The sequence below is a fragment of the Ambystoma mexicanum genome, chromosome 3q (assembly GCF_040938575.1).
Source record: "Ambystoma mexicanum isolate Mex_15411 chromosome 3q, UKY_AmexF1_1, whole genome shotgun sequence".
NCBI lineage: Eukaryota > Metazoa > Chordata > Amphibia > Caudata > Ambystomatidae > Ambystoma > Ambystoma mexicanum.
In genome coordinates this window covers 923,672,235-923,688,829 of record NC_090926.1, presented here as the reverse complement: position 1 = coordinate 923,688,829, position 16,595 = coordinate 923,672,235, and the positions used below count along the sequence as shown (strand labels likewise).

The window sequence follows — 16,595 nt, the reverse complement described above, 5'->3', positions numbered from 1 at the left end:
TGCATTGTGTGTACAGTAAAGCGAGTCTGTGTACCTTGCAGAAGGAGGATTATGGCCATACTTTTGGTTGGTTAAGGTGAAAATGCCTGCAGCATGCTTGGGCTTCTGCAAAAAGATAGTCCCTCAAGATTGTTGACAGCTGGATCCTAAGTTTAAGACACCACCCAAACAGAGCAATCTAAGCTCTGTGTAGAAGTCTACAAATCAAAACCATACCGTCTAGTAGTTGAAATTAAATGAATGGCAGTACAATTCAAAATAGATTATGTATTCAGTAATTCTCTTCATGAAGTCATGACATATGTTATTCTGTACCTTGATTGTTTAGCTACTCAGTCTATATTACTTCAAATCAATTATGTGAATGTTTTTCCTTAACTTTTAGCCATACATGTCATGTGATATGCAGAGCATACACTTGTGGAATCAAAGGGTCTTACTGTGTGCTTGAGAGTTCTCTACTGTCATTTGTTTTTACATTATCATGTGTACATGTTATAGACCTGTGCTCACATTTTCTAGACCTGAGCAAAATTATCCTCTATTGCTTTATACTAAATCTCTGAGGATGTGAGGGCCAAGTCAAAGGAAACACATTAAAAGTATTTAATTCCAAACAGGTGTCATGATTGAAAAATATAAAGATGAAGCAGCGTTGACGGAGGCCTGGATTTCAAATGAACATCTCTTGGGGATCGTGTTCAAGGATTTATTCTCTTACGAGATTCGAATTAGACAGTGGGAAGTTCCATTGCCAATAGATGAATTTGGAAGTTTTGGTAAATTATTTCATATACTTTGATTTCTGTGTCTGTTTCTTATGTTTAACCAAATGTATGCATTATTTGTATTCCAATTGCCATGGAGTATAACAGAACTGGATTTCTGATATATTACCTTATATTCCAATACATCCAAAAAGGTGGTTATACTACATACTTCAAAAAACTATGTAACTGGCTTTTCTAATTGTAAAATGAGTTCAGAGTTAAAACTTTTATTGAGTGAATGCATGTTTGTGCCCACCTAATTATTTCTTTCGCTCCTTTTTTGAATATTGCTATTTTCAGTGCTGCTTATAACAAATCACTATATTATGTATTGAAATAAAAGGATTATAAATTTACAAGGCCATACTATGGAAACTAGTGCATCTGGTGGCATATGTGCATCTACTTATGGTTCCCAGCCACAGAGGCCTGGACCAACAGATCCTGCACACCATTGGCTGCGTCCCTATAGCCCCTTAACTATGGTCCATCTACAATGAAAAAAAGGAAATTGTTTCAGTGCCAGTGGCATGGTGTGTTTCCATTTTGCAATTGCATGTAGTGCACCATAGAATGTGTCCGTACCTACACAGAGCATACAGCTGTGGTGCAGGACTAAGAGGGACCCATGGTGGCACTCTTTCCCTTTTGCCAACTTTTTGTATCAGGCAGTGTGGCGCTACTGGCAAAACCCTCTGGCATCTATGGCAGTACCCATAACACAGCATCCATAATAGTTATACAGGATTGGCGGGATGGCCTACAGGCAAACTTAGCTACAGGCATGTCCTGCAAACCTGGTATGCTGATGTCAGTATAGACAGGTTTGCTGGTGGTCCTTAGGGCATTTCCCAATTCTAACTGTCTCTTTTTACAAATGTTGGATACATTTAGAAATATGTTGGCACTTCCATGGTGTTCTAATGCAAATCGGCAAGGTAGCTAAAAAAATGTGTATTGGGTCCTGAATACTAGAGATGCTAAAACTATAAACAGAATGCACATTAACTTCAAGTGTATATTTGGCAGTCCAAGAGAAAGGCAAAGGTAAACCCTGCCGTGTATGTATAATAATAGATGGGTATCTATAGGCGTCCAGTAGCGGCAGAGGCTATGTAGAACCCTCATGCTTATAGGGAGATGCTTCTAGAGTTTGAGATTGTGACATATAGAATGACTGTGTCCATAGAGCCCTAACTGAAGAATTTTTAGTATGAGCTGTCCCATTTGAGGAAGTAGGTGTAGAGTTATTTCAATCACCTACTCTGCTTCCGTATGGAATCTTGGACATCTGTAGTGATTAACAACTTTTGTCATAGGTCCCTCCCCGCCCCACCCTGGCCACTGTGCGTGATGTAAATGAAGACATATTTTGCTCAGTCCAGAGTTTTCGGATCGTGATTCCAAGGTCATTTGTTGTCAAGTAATTATGTCATTAGTGCCGTTGCTATTTCTGACCCTATTGATCACATCAATTTCAGGTGGTCCTTATGCCCTTTACCCTTAAGGAGTGACGGTGTTCACAGTTCTTCCATGCATAACATGTTTAAATAGATATTATTTAGGAATCTGTCACGTACAGGCCAAGAGTTTGACCAGCCAAGATTTCCAGTAACTGAAAGTCCTTGCAATGTATTAATTGTATGTCAAAGGTATATTGTGGGCTTAGTCTCTATCTGTAGGCTTGTGCCTCCCTAGGGTTCCCCCAGGCCGTATTCATTTGGCATATGCCGATATTTGGACAGTGCCATTAGCCATTTTATCTGACAAATACAGTACTTAAGAAGTATAGGATGTAAATATACCTCTCTTTTTTTCTTCTGTAGATCATAGGCTACATTTTACACAGCAGAGTAGCAAGTCATTGAGTTGATTTGTGGAGGGTCCTTGAGGATTGTGAGTGGGGTGCCCTTTGGACACCTTTTCCCATTGATGGCCAACCTAACACTCCCCAGACATTTATGGGCTAGTATAAGCAAGCTCCCCTCATTTACCCACATATGACACTTGACAATACTGAGACGAGGAAGTAAAGCTGGCGGAGGCTGAAAGCGATTGGGTGTGGGAGGCCAGAGCCCAAGAGGACACATAATGGCCCTGATCACCAATCTCAGCAACTGTGGGTTTTTAGCAGAGAACGGAGGATGGGAGGGAGGTGAAAAGGAACATTTTGAGCAGCTTCCGGAATTTGAGGAGATCCAGTTCAAGGCGAAGAGGAAGGGGATGCTGTTTCGTAGGAGGGAGCCTGCTGAGGAGAGAGATTGGCCACCAGCTATTTGTTTGGCGAAGCGCTTGACACACAGAGAGTTAATGGTGGAGGAATGTAAAGATCTGGAGGCAGAGTATTTAGTGAGAGCAAATTGTAGCTAGCGTGGTCTCCGGCCCCAGAAATCCTTATGGATGATGTAGAGGGATTTGAATTTAATCTTTCCAGCAACTGGGAGCCAGTGTAGAGTTTTTAGGGCTGGAGAGATACAGTTCCTGGGGTTGAGGACAAGGACAAGTCTTGAGGCGCTGTTCTGGATTAGCTGGAGGGGTCGTAGAGAAGAAGAGGGTAGATTAAGGAAAATGCTTTTGCAGTAGTTTAACCTGGACTTGTGGGGGAAAGTGAGGAAAGGGAGAATTCCTTTGATGAGGTAGAGTTGAAAGTGGGCCTTCTTGGCAAGGTCCTGAATGTGAGGGAGAAAGGAGAGAGAGGAGTCGAAGATGACTCCCAAGGTTTCTGGCTTCAGATGAAAGAGAAGGGGGGGGTGCCCATAGAGGAAGGCCAGAGTGAGTGGAAGAAAGAAGGAGCACAAGTCCCAATAGGAAGGATCTCCGTTTTGCTGGTGTTGAGGCACAGATAATTGGAAGTGCACCAGGGCTGGATGGGAGATAGACAGTCGGGAATGATGGAAAAGGTAAGGAGAGGGTAAGAGGAAAGTTTGAAAAAGAGTTGTGTGTCCTCTGCATAACACTGGGAGTTAGGGGAGAAGGTGGAAATGAGGTATACAAGTGGAGCAAGATAGGTGTTAAGGAACCTGGGAGACACCACAGGCAGAGATAGAAGTGGGAGAGGAGAAAGAGCCCAGCATAACCTGGGGCAGACGGTCATTGAGGAAGGAGGTCAGCCAGTCCAGTACCTGCTCCGAGATACTTAGGAGTGGTTGATCGTATCAAATGCAGAGGAGAGATGAAGTAGAATGAGAACAGCTGGAGAGTTGGAATCAAGAGATGCGAGCATATCCTCACGGGTGTTTAGAAGAGCTGTTTCTGTGTTTCTGGATGCTCGGAATCCAGATTAATGGTCCTGGAGGTAACCAACAAGTTCAGTGTGCCGAGTAAATTGGGGGAAGACCAGCTTCTCCAAGAGTTTCCCAAGGAAGGGGGTGATAGATATGGGACGGTAGTTGGCTGGACAGGATGGATCTGCAGGTTTTATTTTCAGGAGGGGTGGCACAAGTGTGTGCTTGAGGGAGGAGGGGAAAGATCTCGTAGCAAAAGAGTGGTAGCAGAAATCAGCAAGTGCAGGGTCAAGAGAGCCAATATTGTACTTAATGGTTCTGGAGGAGTTGGGTGAAATGTGAGGAACAGTGTGAACACTGCAACAGTGCTTACACATATACGTTTTCAGAGCCTTTCTGATGGCAAGGTTGTTTTTCAAATGTTTTAGATGGAGCTGTAGGCCATTCCAAAGACGAGGTGCTGCAACAGAGAAGGCCCGCCCACCACAACGTGAACAGCGAAAGGTAGGAATAAAAAGCCAGTTGAGGCTGACCGCAGAGACCGTGATGGAACTTAACGTAGAAACTTAGAACACAGATATTCTGGTCCTTGTGACTGGAGGGCATGATGAAACAGGCACAAGGTTTTCAAAACAATGCGATGGGTAACAGGCAACCAGTGAAGGGTCCGCAGCACTGGGGAGATGTGGGCACCATAAAGGGAGCCGGTGGCAACCCGAGCAGCTGTATTTTGTATCCGTTGCAGCCGCTGAATCAGTCCCTTAGGGTGGAATAAATAAATGGAGTTACAGTAGTCTAAACTGCTAAGCACAAGAGCGGCCACCACCGGCGGATGATGATGAATAGGAACAAACAGGAGGACCCTCCTGAGAATACACAGGTAAAAATCGGCTTGCTTTGCATAGGGGCTCCATGGAGAGAGTGGCCGAGATTACCCCCAAGTTCCTAACCTTATCAGGAGGAATCGGAAGGGGACCCAGAGAAGAAGGCCAAAAGGAAGACACCCAAAGTACCGGACAAGTACTGTTTGCTGCCGCTGCGCCCTTCGTTTTACATCTTTTGGATTATTGCAGCCGTCTCACTTCCTTACTGCCGTGCGGCAGCGGACTTTGCTGCAGCGAGCAGGCTTTGCAAGGAGGACGTCTTGGCTGGTTACACCAGCGTGCCTGACCTGAAAGGCACTTCCTACTGTAGTGGCCACGCCCTCTGTGACGAGTCACGTTGCTCTGCATTCAAATTGTAGCAGTCTGGCGCACCCGCGCCACGCACCAAGTACCGGACAAGTACTGTTTGCTGCCGCTGCGCCCTTCGTTTTACATCTTTTGGATTATTGCAGCCGTCTCACTTCCTTACTGCCGTGCGGCAGCGGACTTTGCTGCAGCGAGCAGGCTTTGCAAGGAGGAAGTCTTGGCTGGTTACACCAGCGTGCCTGACCTGAAATGTGACTGTTTCTATCTAGCGCCGCTTTGTGCCAGCATTGTGTTGCCTCAATAGAACTTGTGTGCCTTTCAACTTGTGTGTTTTTCAACCGGCGTGTGTGTAAATCAATACGTTATAGTTGTGCACACGACATTGTCAATTTACAATCACAGGCATTTAACTCCGCCTTTCTTTTTGTGTTGAAGGCACTTCCTACTGTTGTGGCCACGCCCTCTGTGACGAGTCACGTTGCTCTGCATTCAAATTGTAGCAGTCTGGCGCACCTGCGCCACGCACCAAGTACCGGACAAGTACTGTTTGCTGTTCGCGGTGCGTGGCGCGGGGTGCCCTGGAGTGTGTTTAGGGGGTCTCGCAGTATACACTGAGAAGTATTCTAGGTTGTAAGTATTTTAAGTATTGTGTTGATTGCGTGGGTTTGGTGGTGCCCTTACGAGCATCATGGTAAAAAAATTGCGAAATGGGAAGAGATGCCTAAATGGATCACCCTCAATGTTGTCTGAGGGGAATATGTCAGATGAAGAGTCCACTCATGAAACGGTTAACCAAATTAGGAAAAAAGGAAAAGGTATAACCGAGAACCTGAGTGTTAGCTCGCAATTGAAACCTTTAGTGGATACAAATGGGATTGATCTTATACCACCTGGGTTAAAAAAAGTCAAAATACTAGAAACTGTAAATGAGGTTGACATTGTGGCCCAAATTCACAGGGAAGGGAAAGAAAGCATACTCTATCCATCAAACCCGATACACAATGTACCCATTACTGATAGCTCAATACTAGGAGCGGTAGGCGACGATTGTAGTATCCCAACTATAGATATCTCACTAGTTGCCCCAGTAGTTCTAGCAGAACTCCACAGCAGAACACGTTTATCAAATAGCCCCTCAACACCTGCTGCAGAGTCAAGGGGCATCAGGGAGCAAGTTCATTTTCATGCAGCGATAGACGAAAATTTGAACCAACTAAAAGAAACGAGGAAAAATGCAAAGGGGTGGGGGGTTAGGGATTAAAAACATTCCGCTAGCTCACCTACACATGAAATCCAATTTAATCCATCTGGCACAATTGATCCTCACTCACCGGTCTTGGGCATTGACCCTATACCATCGAAGCAAAGTTCTGAAAAACTGCATCATCCTACCTCATCATTTCCGTTATATCCACTAGAAGACACTCTGGTGGATCTAAATCCCCAGGAATTACAGAATTTTCCAGTCTTGACTAGAATCCTGAACTTCCTGGATAAGGGGCACGAATTTACTCATGGGGCGATCGGTGCTCTGAGTCTAGCAACGTCAGAGATCAATTCGAGAATATGCAAGATTGAAGGCATTTTGATGGCTCAAGAAAAATGTCACACGTTTTGGGCTGAGCAACACTTGTGTGAGAAACGTCATCATACTGAAAAGTTAGAAGCAATAGTAACTGGAATAAAAGAGGAAAAGTTGCACAATGTAAAATCTGTAGCTTCTCAAACTGAGAATGTAGAACAAAAAAATTCCTATTGAAACAAATTTAACTAGTGGGGCTAAGATTGTGATATTGAATCAGACGCCACCGTATGAGGAGATAGCCAAATTACAATATGAAAGAATATTGATCCTAGAAAAGATAGTGCTAGCCGCAAATCTAATTTCAGAAGAAAGGATGGCTGAAGTACTCAACTCAAATGAAGCCCAACAGTTATCTCCTTCAAGGTACGCTCCTGATAGTCCCTCTGTGCTTATAGATCTGATTGATCTAAATTCGGATCCTAGCGAGAGGGAACAGGAATGTATTGATGACTTGGCTGAGGTAGAAAACGGAAATCAGAGCACATTCTTTATGTCTCGCAAAGCTAAAAAAATGCATGCGAAAGCATTGAAAAGACAAAAAAATGCCTCCCTGCAAAATCCCTTGACGTTAGCAGGGTCCGATAGGGCTGGTAATAATAAAGTAAAAAACAAAAAGTCTATGATAATAGAAAAACAGCAAGTAAAAAAGCAACAACAAACAAAAAATAACAATAAGTGCGCTTCTAAGGATGACAACAACATAGATATAATGCAACTTAATATCGAAAGTCAAGCTGTATCTGGTATAAATGACACAGTGCCGACAAACATTGTTCCCTCAAGCTCAGGCGTGAATACAAATGAAAAGGGCTCAGATGATCCATCAAACAGCTATGATGTAAATATAATCGATGACAATGTGATTTCGTCACCTATTCTCATACAAACGCAGTTACAGCGCTTTTTTGAAAAAATCGATAAAAAAATTACTTCCTTAGTCCAAAAACCTCAGAATGTAGCAGACATCAGTGCTAATCGCTCTGCTGTGAACACCTTAGTAATTAGCGGTGTCCAGAATCAAATAAGTCAGGATGTGAATGAAGTTGCAAGTTCTCAGGAACAAAATCCTATCCACTCACAAGTTATGCAGGGAGGCCCTGATGCACTTCAGAAATTGCAGTCTACACCTCCCGCTGCATTCATTGATGGAGAGTGTGCGGATAAATGGTCTTACTATAATACATTGGGGCCCGAAATGAAACTGGTAATGGGTTGGACGTTGGATCCAATGAAAGTAGATAAACCCAACTTAAATCGAGCATCTTTGATGAAAGTATTCCATCAAATACCAGCTTTGCGCAACTTAGTATCTAACGACATTGATTGGATTCGCTTACCGTATGTATCAAATGGTCGAATGCTATGCAAATACCAAAACACTATCATTGCTGCCCTAATATGGAAACATTCAAAAGATTTTCAATTGCTTGGGTATGAGTTATCCATGTACAATTCATTGGAAAATGCTACACTCTTTGTAGAGTATCAGCCCTCAGCATCACATAACAACAATCTCATTGAAGATCATGATAACCAGTTTGCAACCATACATGAGAAAATCAGAATACAATCTGAATCTGTCGCACAAATTGCTACAAGCCTGGCATGGCTTGAACCTCTTATGAAAACTCTAATAGGTGACATGCCAGCCAAAGAAAAACAATAAAACAACAGAGTGGTTATAAATTCTTGGAATTGCTGTGGTTTCAACAATCGGGAGCAATGGTTTCAGAATATTTCACATGCACAGCTACCAGCTATAATTATACTGCAGGAAACTATGGCAACCCAAGACATTTATTTGGAAGGATATGTAGCCTTTTGTTCATGTGCGGTAAAAGGTATACAGGGCCGTCCATCTGGTGGTCTTGCTATCCTTGTGAGACATTTATATTATACTAAGTTGTTGCAATTCTACTCTTCTTCAGACATATTGGTTGTGGAAGTGTCATTGAATGCTCAAGTGCTCTTTCAGTTGATTATTATTGCACTGTATTGGAACCCAGCGACCACAACAATAGATGTGTTTATTGAAAAAGTGAACTCTGTATTTTTACAAGTTGCAATCGACGCTCCAAATGCACAAATCATCATAGGTGGCAACTTTAATTCAAATCTTTATTCCAAAATGGCAAAAGCTGATATAGTGACAAATATCTATGAAATATTGGCATTTGAAAGGGGGCAAATATGGAGGAACTTCTTGAACGAATGGGAATTGTATGTTGTACCCTTTGTACAAAGTGAGCATGTATATACGTGGTCTCGTGGTACGAAAAGATCAACTATAGATTATTTGGCAATTGCGGACGCGCTAATAGGAGTTACAACAAATTGTAACATCATACAGCCACATCTAGGTGATCACTGTATACTGGAATGTCTTTTAGATTGCAACTTACCGTTGTATGAAACTAAGCCTGCATTGTCCTTGTTGGAGACAGATCGGAAAGCTATCTCCATCAGGTGGGATGCTCGCCTATACAGGCAGCTAAATTACCTGGTTAACAGAGACACTGTAAAAATAAATATCGAAACGACGACCAGTTGCGAGGTCATCGCATGGGAAAGAAAGAATGAGGCCATGATACGTGGTCATCTTGATACTTTGGTAAAGGAATGCTCAATAGTCAAACAGCCTGCTTGTAAGAGCAGTTATAACGCAGGAATTGCATTGAGGAAGAAACAAAAAAACAATGAAATTCGTAAATTGATAAAGGTATCTAATGACACAGTGGGTTATGTAAATCAGAAAAAAAAATCATCACAAGTTATAGAAATTATGTTAAACAGTTGAAAATTGGTATATTCATCGAAACCAATCAAAAAATGATTTGCAACTTAATCGGGAAAAACTCCAGGGAAATTTGGGCAACATTGAAAGATCTTCTTTTAAAGGGTAAGCCGGATTTATGCTCGGCAGTAAGTGGGGAAGTCTGGAGCACAATTTATAAGACCAAGTATGTCTTACCACCGAAATTTAAGGAGATACTGACTCTAGACTTGGCTACGTTTCTTCCCTCTAAATGTCCTTGGGAATTGAATGATATTATTTCAACAATAGCGAAGCTAAAGCCCTCTAAAGCTGCTGGACCGGATGGCATCCCACTGTGTGTCATAAAGGATGACCCGATCTTATGGGCAAAAATTATATTAAGGAGGCTAGAATGCGTATTTAAATCAAAGAAGGTGCCCGAGAAGTGGCTAACGGCGATTATAATCCCACTACATAAAAAGGGTCCATTGAATGATCCCAATAATTTTAGACCCATAGCATTAATTGATATTTCTGCAAAGATTTTTGCTGCATTAATATTAAAAGATCTAAGCGCTTTCATTATAAAACATAAAATTCTTTCACGATTTCAAACCGGGTTTCGTAAAGGCATGGGCACACAGTTGAATGCAACTTTGTTGGCCCACTTACTGAAATCGACTAGGAAGAAAGGACATGGTCCGATCTATATGGCCCTAGTCGATATATCGGGGGCATTTGATTCTGTAATCAGACAATTACTATGGCAAAGGATGAAAGATCTTCTAATCCCAGTTCACCTGATAGCAATGATCATAATGTTATATTCTGATACAAACTACAGGATCAAGATTGACAAGGAAGGATCTTTAACACCTCCTATTCCAACTTATGTAGGTGTAAAGCAAGGCTGTAATCTCGCAGCCACACTGTTTAATTTGTATTTATCTGAGATAGCCACAATTTGGTCTGCGTGTAACGCATTTTCGATCAAATTAGGGGACCTCAATTTGGATTGGTTGGCATTTGCGGATAACTTGATTATGTTTGACCTAACGCCCTTTGGGCTACAAAACAAATTAGAATGTCTTGTAGAATTCTGTGAAAATCGCAATCTCCAACTGAACCCATAAAAATCCCATATTTTGGTGTTTACAAACAAGCGAAAGATTGTAAGATACGAATGGAAAATAAAGGCTACTGCCGATCCCTCAGGCATTGGGTATGATTTATCTGGGGTATAATCTGAATAACTCTGATTCGATCAATAAATGGCAAGTAGAAATTTCAATCAAAGTTATGCCACTAATTGCACAAATGAAACTGATTTACTCAAGAATTTGCAACTTTTCTATGATTCCCTTGATTGACTTTTACAAGCTCAAAGTAGAGGCAATTATTATATATGGGTTAGACTTGTGCTACTTGGAAATTGGTCCCATGCTAAATAGAATCCAAGGGAAAATATGGAAGAAAGTTTTACATTTGCCTATGTCACTCCCAAATTCGCTTATTATACATGAACTAGGACTGACATCCTTGGCTACTAAATATCTGTGGCGTAAGCTTGCCTCCCATGCAAAAATGTTAGACCCATTGTCGAACTCCCTTTATGAAGATCTTGGAAACATGTTAAAAAAGGGTGTTCCAACATCTGTAGCTGAGGCAGGAAAAAAATGTGATGAAAAGCTAGCATTATTAGCTATGGAAAGGGAAGATCTAATAAAACGTCCTCAAGTTGTAAAGGTTAAATTAATACAATATGATTGGGCAGTGAACTGAGACAAAATTGGGTCTTATGCCTTATTTAAAGAGTACGCAAAATTTCGACACAAACAGTCACCCATATTGCCATATTTGAGTCTTTGCCCTGGTCACAAGCTTCGCTCTCTTTATATGAGGTTTAAATTCAACCTCTTTCCAACATCAGAGCGTACTGAGAAATGGTCTAATTGTGTATCTTTAGAAGATGAAGGCTGCAGATTTTGCAAAAATCGTCAAAAAGAAACCCTGAAACATCTTGTTATACATTGTGTTTTCTTTACAAAAGTACGGCAAACTAACCTGTCGAAATATTACAACGAAATATCATTTTATCAATGTGAAATGCTTTGGATACAATGTATGTGGGGCTACAGAATGCCTTTGATTATAGATGTAGTGCAATTGTTATATGTCATCGAAAAGAACCTAAAGTGTAGGGAATTTCGCTTAGATAGATCGGTTGATGAGCTTTTAAATATATCAGCTGATGAGGTGGCAGTGCACTCATTATATGCTTGAAAATGTTACAAGTATTTATATACTGATGAGAAATCATTGATTTTAATTCTTTGTATATGGCATATTCAAATGGAGGAGGTGATAATGTGTGGGTATGTATAAGTTACGTTTATCATAGTATTTAAACTGCGAATAAGGTTTTGCGTAAAGAACCGTTATGTGAGCCCATCTGGTATTGTGAAATTGGTTTTTATGGTATAATGATGTTTTAAGAAGATAGTAACGTGATAAAGTAAAATTTTAATTGTTATAAAGATCATTTTGTATCGAAAAACAACAATAAAAAAAAAAAAGAAGACACCCAAAGTGAAGGATCAGGGGAGGATCCCACCACCAACACCTCAGTCTTATCCCCATTCAGTTTCAGCCAGTTGTGGATCATCCAATCTCCGACGGCTGTCAGACATCCCCTCAAGCACGACAACATCTCAGCCTGATCGATATCCAGTTGGATCAGGATCTGAATGTCGGCATAAGAGTAGCATCTAACGCCGAAGGAGCGGATGAGGCACACAAGAGGCCAGATGTAGATATTGAAGAGAATGGGGGGACAGGGTGGAGCCTGGAGCAACACCAGAGAGAAGAGAGAAAATAGAGGAGAGAAATGGGGGAAGTGAAAGAGTCTGAGTTCTGTTGGTCAGGAAGGAGGCCAACCAAGCGTGAACCTGGCCTGAGATTCCGACTTGGGTCAGGCGTTCAAGCAGGATGGGGTGATTGACAGTAGTGTCAAATGCTGCTGACAGATCTAATAAAATCAGGACACCCACCCCCCCTGTGTCAACCAGCCTGGCCATATTGTCCAGGCCGGAGACCACAACACGCTCGGTCCCCCGACCTGGCCTGAACCCGGATTGGGCAGGGTCGAAAAGCCCAGTAGACTCCATAAAAGAAGACAGCAGAGGAGAAACCAGTGACTCAAGAAGTTTCATAAGAAACGGCAGAAGTGAAATAGGCCGATAGTTGGAGGACACTGAGGGATCAAGTGAGTTTTTTTTTTAGCAGTGGGATAACTGTGGCAGCTTTAAGTTCGGAGGGGATAAAACTAGTTTGGCAGGAATTATTCACTGCCATAGTAATCTCAGCCAACAATTCGGAAGAAAAATCCTTCATGATGGGCAAAGGGATAGCGTCAGAGGGAGATCCCAAATTGATGTGAGAGATAGCAGATTGGACGTCTGATTGGGTGAATTGTGAAAATACATACCATCCCTCAGGGCGTGGTTGGTCTGTGTAGGTAGTGGATCTAGGGGTAGTATTAGGGTCAGCCAGGCGGCAAGGAACCACAGTGGCACTTTGCATTAGAGTTTTGGCAATATTAGCGCAAATCATGTCAATCTTTGCAATGAATGAACAGCCAGATCATCGCAGAGATCTTGGGTGGGTGGAATTGAGGGGGAGAATGTAGCAGTGGATGAGAGGGAGCTCACTACAGCAAAGAGTGATTTAGGTTGACAAATGGAGGTCTCAAGTTTATGAGCAAAAAAAGCTTTGGCAAATGATTTGTAGCACACTTTTAAGCAAGGATCATACATCCGCCACCATTTACGTTCCGATTGTCTCATGGTCAGGCGCAATGACCTGAGGTCATCTGTAAACCAAGGCTGTGAGGGAAGCCTACCAGGTTGAACAAGCTGAAGGGGGGCAACCAAATCGCTGTTGTGCCCATTGCATAAGTTATAATGTGGGTTCTAATGCCTCACCCTCCTTACTTTTAATAACAGATACCAAGTCTGGCAGGTTAACTGAAAGCCAGCTTCGCTTCACTGCAATTTTTTCATAGGGGCGGTCTCCTTCATGGAACAGACAACTCTGGTGACCTCATCAGGTGTGATAGGAGAGAAGGAGAATAAAAAAGCAGAGGGAGGGTCGGAGCCCTTAGGAGGCAAGGGGTGGGGGAAGGGGAGAGGGACTCAAGAGTGTTCAGGATGTCCTGAGTTTTTGCAGTGAAGTGTGTCGCCAATCCACTGCAGTGGGCCTTGGACAGAAGAGGGTAAGATGAGACTTCGGAAGGGTTGGCTAGTTCCCTGCAGATTTTAAAGAGTCCAGCCATGTTGTTGGATGCACCAGAGACGCGAGCCTGAATGTGGGCCCTTTTCTTGGTGCGGATGGAGAGTCTGTATGGCTTTTGGTACAGGCAACAGGCCAGTTTGTCAGAGGGTGAGCCTGAGGTCTGCCACTTCCGTTCCGCAGCTCTGCACTTGCGTTTCAAGGCTGCAAGTTCAGAGTCGTACCAGGTGTTACACTTTGAGGCATGTGTTAGGCGGATCCTCATGACTGGGGCAAGACTGACAAAGGTATTGGTAATGGCCAGATCGAGGTTGATGAGAGCAGAGTCAGGAGTAGAGTCTGGAGTGGATGGAGAGCGGGGTATGAAGGTAGATGCAGCTGACACTTGTTTCCTTGGACAGATGTTTGTGAACGAGGTTGGCAGGGTTGGGGGAGGTGCAGTGAGGAGAGAGGAGAGAGTAGTCTGACCAGGACAGGGGGGTGATCAGTGGGGAGGAGAGTGAAAGATCAGTTTGGATGAAGGCATCAAGAGTGTGTCCAGCCGAGTGGGTTGGACGAGAATGGAGAGCAAGGTGCAAAGGTCACGGAAGAGTGTGGTTTCCGTGATTGAGGAGGCAAGGTGGATGTTGAAATCACCCACAAGAAGGAGTTTGTGGTGGTTGTGAGGAGAGAGGAGGAGAAATTGGTCCATTTCAAGAGGAACGAGGTGGTACAGCCGGGTGGCCTGTACATAGTGGCAATGGTCAGAAAGGAGATGGGACAGCTGATCAGCTTGCAAACCAGGCTCTCGAAGGAAGAGTAAGGCTGGATGGGTATGAGGGGGGAAGGGACCCACTCAGGGAAAATCAGAGCAACCCCACCAATTGAGGCTTGGAGATGATCTTATAGTCATCAGGGAGGAGGGCGTCAAAAGCAGTGACTGAGCTGGCATTGAACAATGTTTTGGTAAGGATATCGAGGTCATTGTCTTCAAGGATGGGCAGATGTCGGCTGAGTGTTTGATGGCAGAACAAGCATTAAGCCTGTATAGATGCAGGGGGGCTCACCTTTGAAGTTTATCTGAGGAGAGGTGCAGGGGCGTGGAACAACAGTCGGGGGGGCGGCAGACAGAGCGAGTGGAAGAGCGAGTAGCAGATGTGGGAAGGAAGTTGATGAGGGACGGCAGGTGGCGGTTATAGAGAATGTGGTTGGGTTGAGGACTCTGAACCAAGGTAGTGCCAGTGTGATAGACATTAATGATACACCTGGGTGATGCAAAGCCTGCTAAGAAGTCCTCCCATTTAGAACCACTATTAAAGGGAGTGGATGTGTGAGGAGAGAGAGTAGAGATGAGATGAGGAGTCCATAGATCTTGGAGGGGGGACAGAGAAGAGTATATCAGTGAAGACCTGTCTGGAAGTATCGCCTATGTGTCTGTAATGGGTAAGCCAGGGTTCGAAGTCAGGATGTCTTTTTTTATGCTTTTTTCTTGGAGACCTCGTGAGAGAGGGAGGCTAGCAGTTCGAGAAGATAGGTGAGTGCCATATGGGAAGCAGAATATAGTTGAAGGAAAGAGGAGTGGCTTCACAGCACAGTTCTAGCACAAACTCACCAGGCGGCCTCGTAGTGCAAAAAAGGACACAAAATGCAAAGCAAAATGGGGTGAAAAGATGTTAAAAAACACACACCAGGATTCGAATTTCCACAAAGGGGCACAAAATGCAATGCAAAAAGGGATGCAAAGATGTTAAAAAGCACACACCAGGATTTCAATTTCCATAAGAGGTGCAACATGCAATGCAAAATGTCTAGTTGACTTTTGTTTGTTTGTATGTTTGTTTGTTTATTTTATTTCTAATGCGCACCAGACCCATAGGTAGAAGGGGGCGCAGCAGGTAGGATAATGCAAAACTTACATTGTTACAGATTATACAGGATACAGTAGAAGTTATACATATTATACAAGATACAGTAATGGATATTATAGATATTATACAAGTTATACAGATTATACAGGATACAGTAATATTATACAAATGTGCAGGACCATCATCGTGCAGGTCGATGAGTTACATAGGGGATGGTACGCCTAACATATCGTGAGACAGAGGACAAGTGTCAGAGGACAAGTGTCAGGTCTGGGAATGTTATAAACCTATATCTAGTGGTCGTTGGAGATAAGATATTGGATAACATTCCTTCTAAATAGTGGGTACGGCTGATCTGCTCTTAGATTGTTGGGTAGTAGATTCCAGATTTTGGCCGCCTTCACAGGGAAACTATTCCCACCAACCGTGGTAAGTTTAAATCTCGGTACTACCAGACAGTTAGTATTGGTAGCTCTGATAGGTCTGATGGAGGTTTTTTTTTGTATTTTGTTCGTAAGGTAGCTAGGGGCGGCGTTGTTAAGAGCTTTATGTGTCAAGGAGATCATTTTTAATTGAATTTTGTGGTTTGTAGATAGCCATTTGTGTTGACGTCTAATGGTGGAGATGTGTGTTCTTTTGTTTATTCCAAGCGCTGCTCGCAAAGCATTGTTTTGGAGCGTTTGAAGTTTCTGAATGGTAGATTTGTTGGCGCCACTGTAAAGGGCATTACAGTAGTCGATCCTCGAGAGGATAAGTGCTCTAGCCAGGATCATGCAACTGTCATTGGAGAGGAAAGGCTTGCCTGCTCTTATCAGTTTGCAGGTGTATGCGGTGGTGGAGGCCAAGGATTTTAGTTGTTTGTCGAATGATAGTGTGGAATCCAAGTAGAAACCGAGGGTTTTTACTTCCTTGGAGACCGTGATAGGATTTCCAT

General features: G+C 43.0%; 1 protein-coding gene across 1 annotated transcript in view; it reads left to right on the top strand.

Annotated features, from left to right (window-relative positions):
* LOC138583117 (ATP-binding cassette sub-family A member 9-like) overlaps positions 1-16,595 on the top strand; it is a 2,332,105-nt gene that overhangs the window by 266,331 nt on the left and 2,049,179 nt on the right. The window contains exon 4 of the mRNA XM_069655077.1: positions 621-779. Within this exon, the coding sequence (XP_069511178.1) occupies positions 621-779 (159 nt within the window). The remainder of the gene's footprint in view (positions 1-620; positions 780-16,595) is intronic.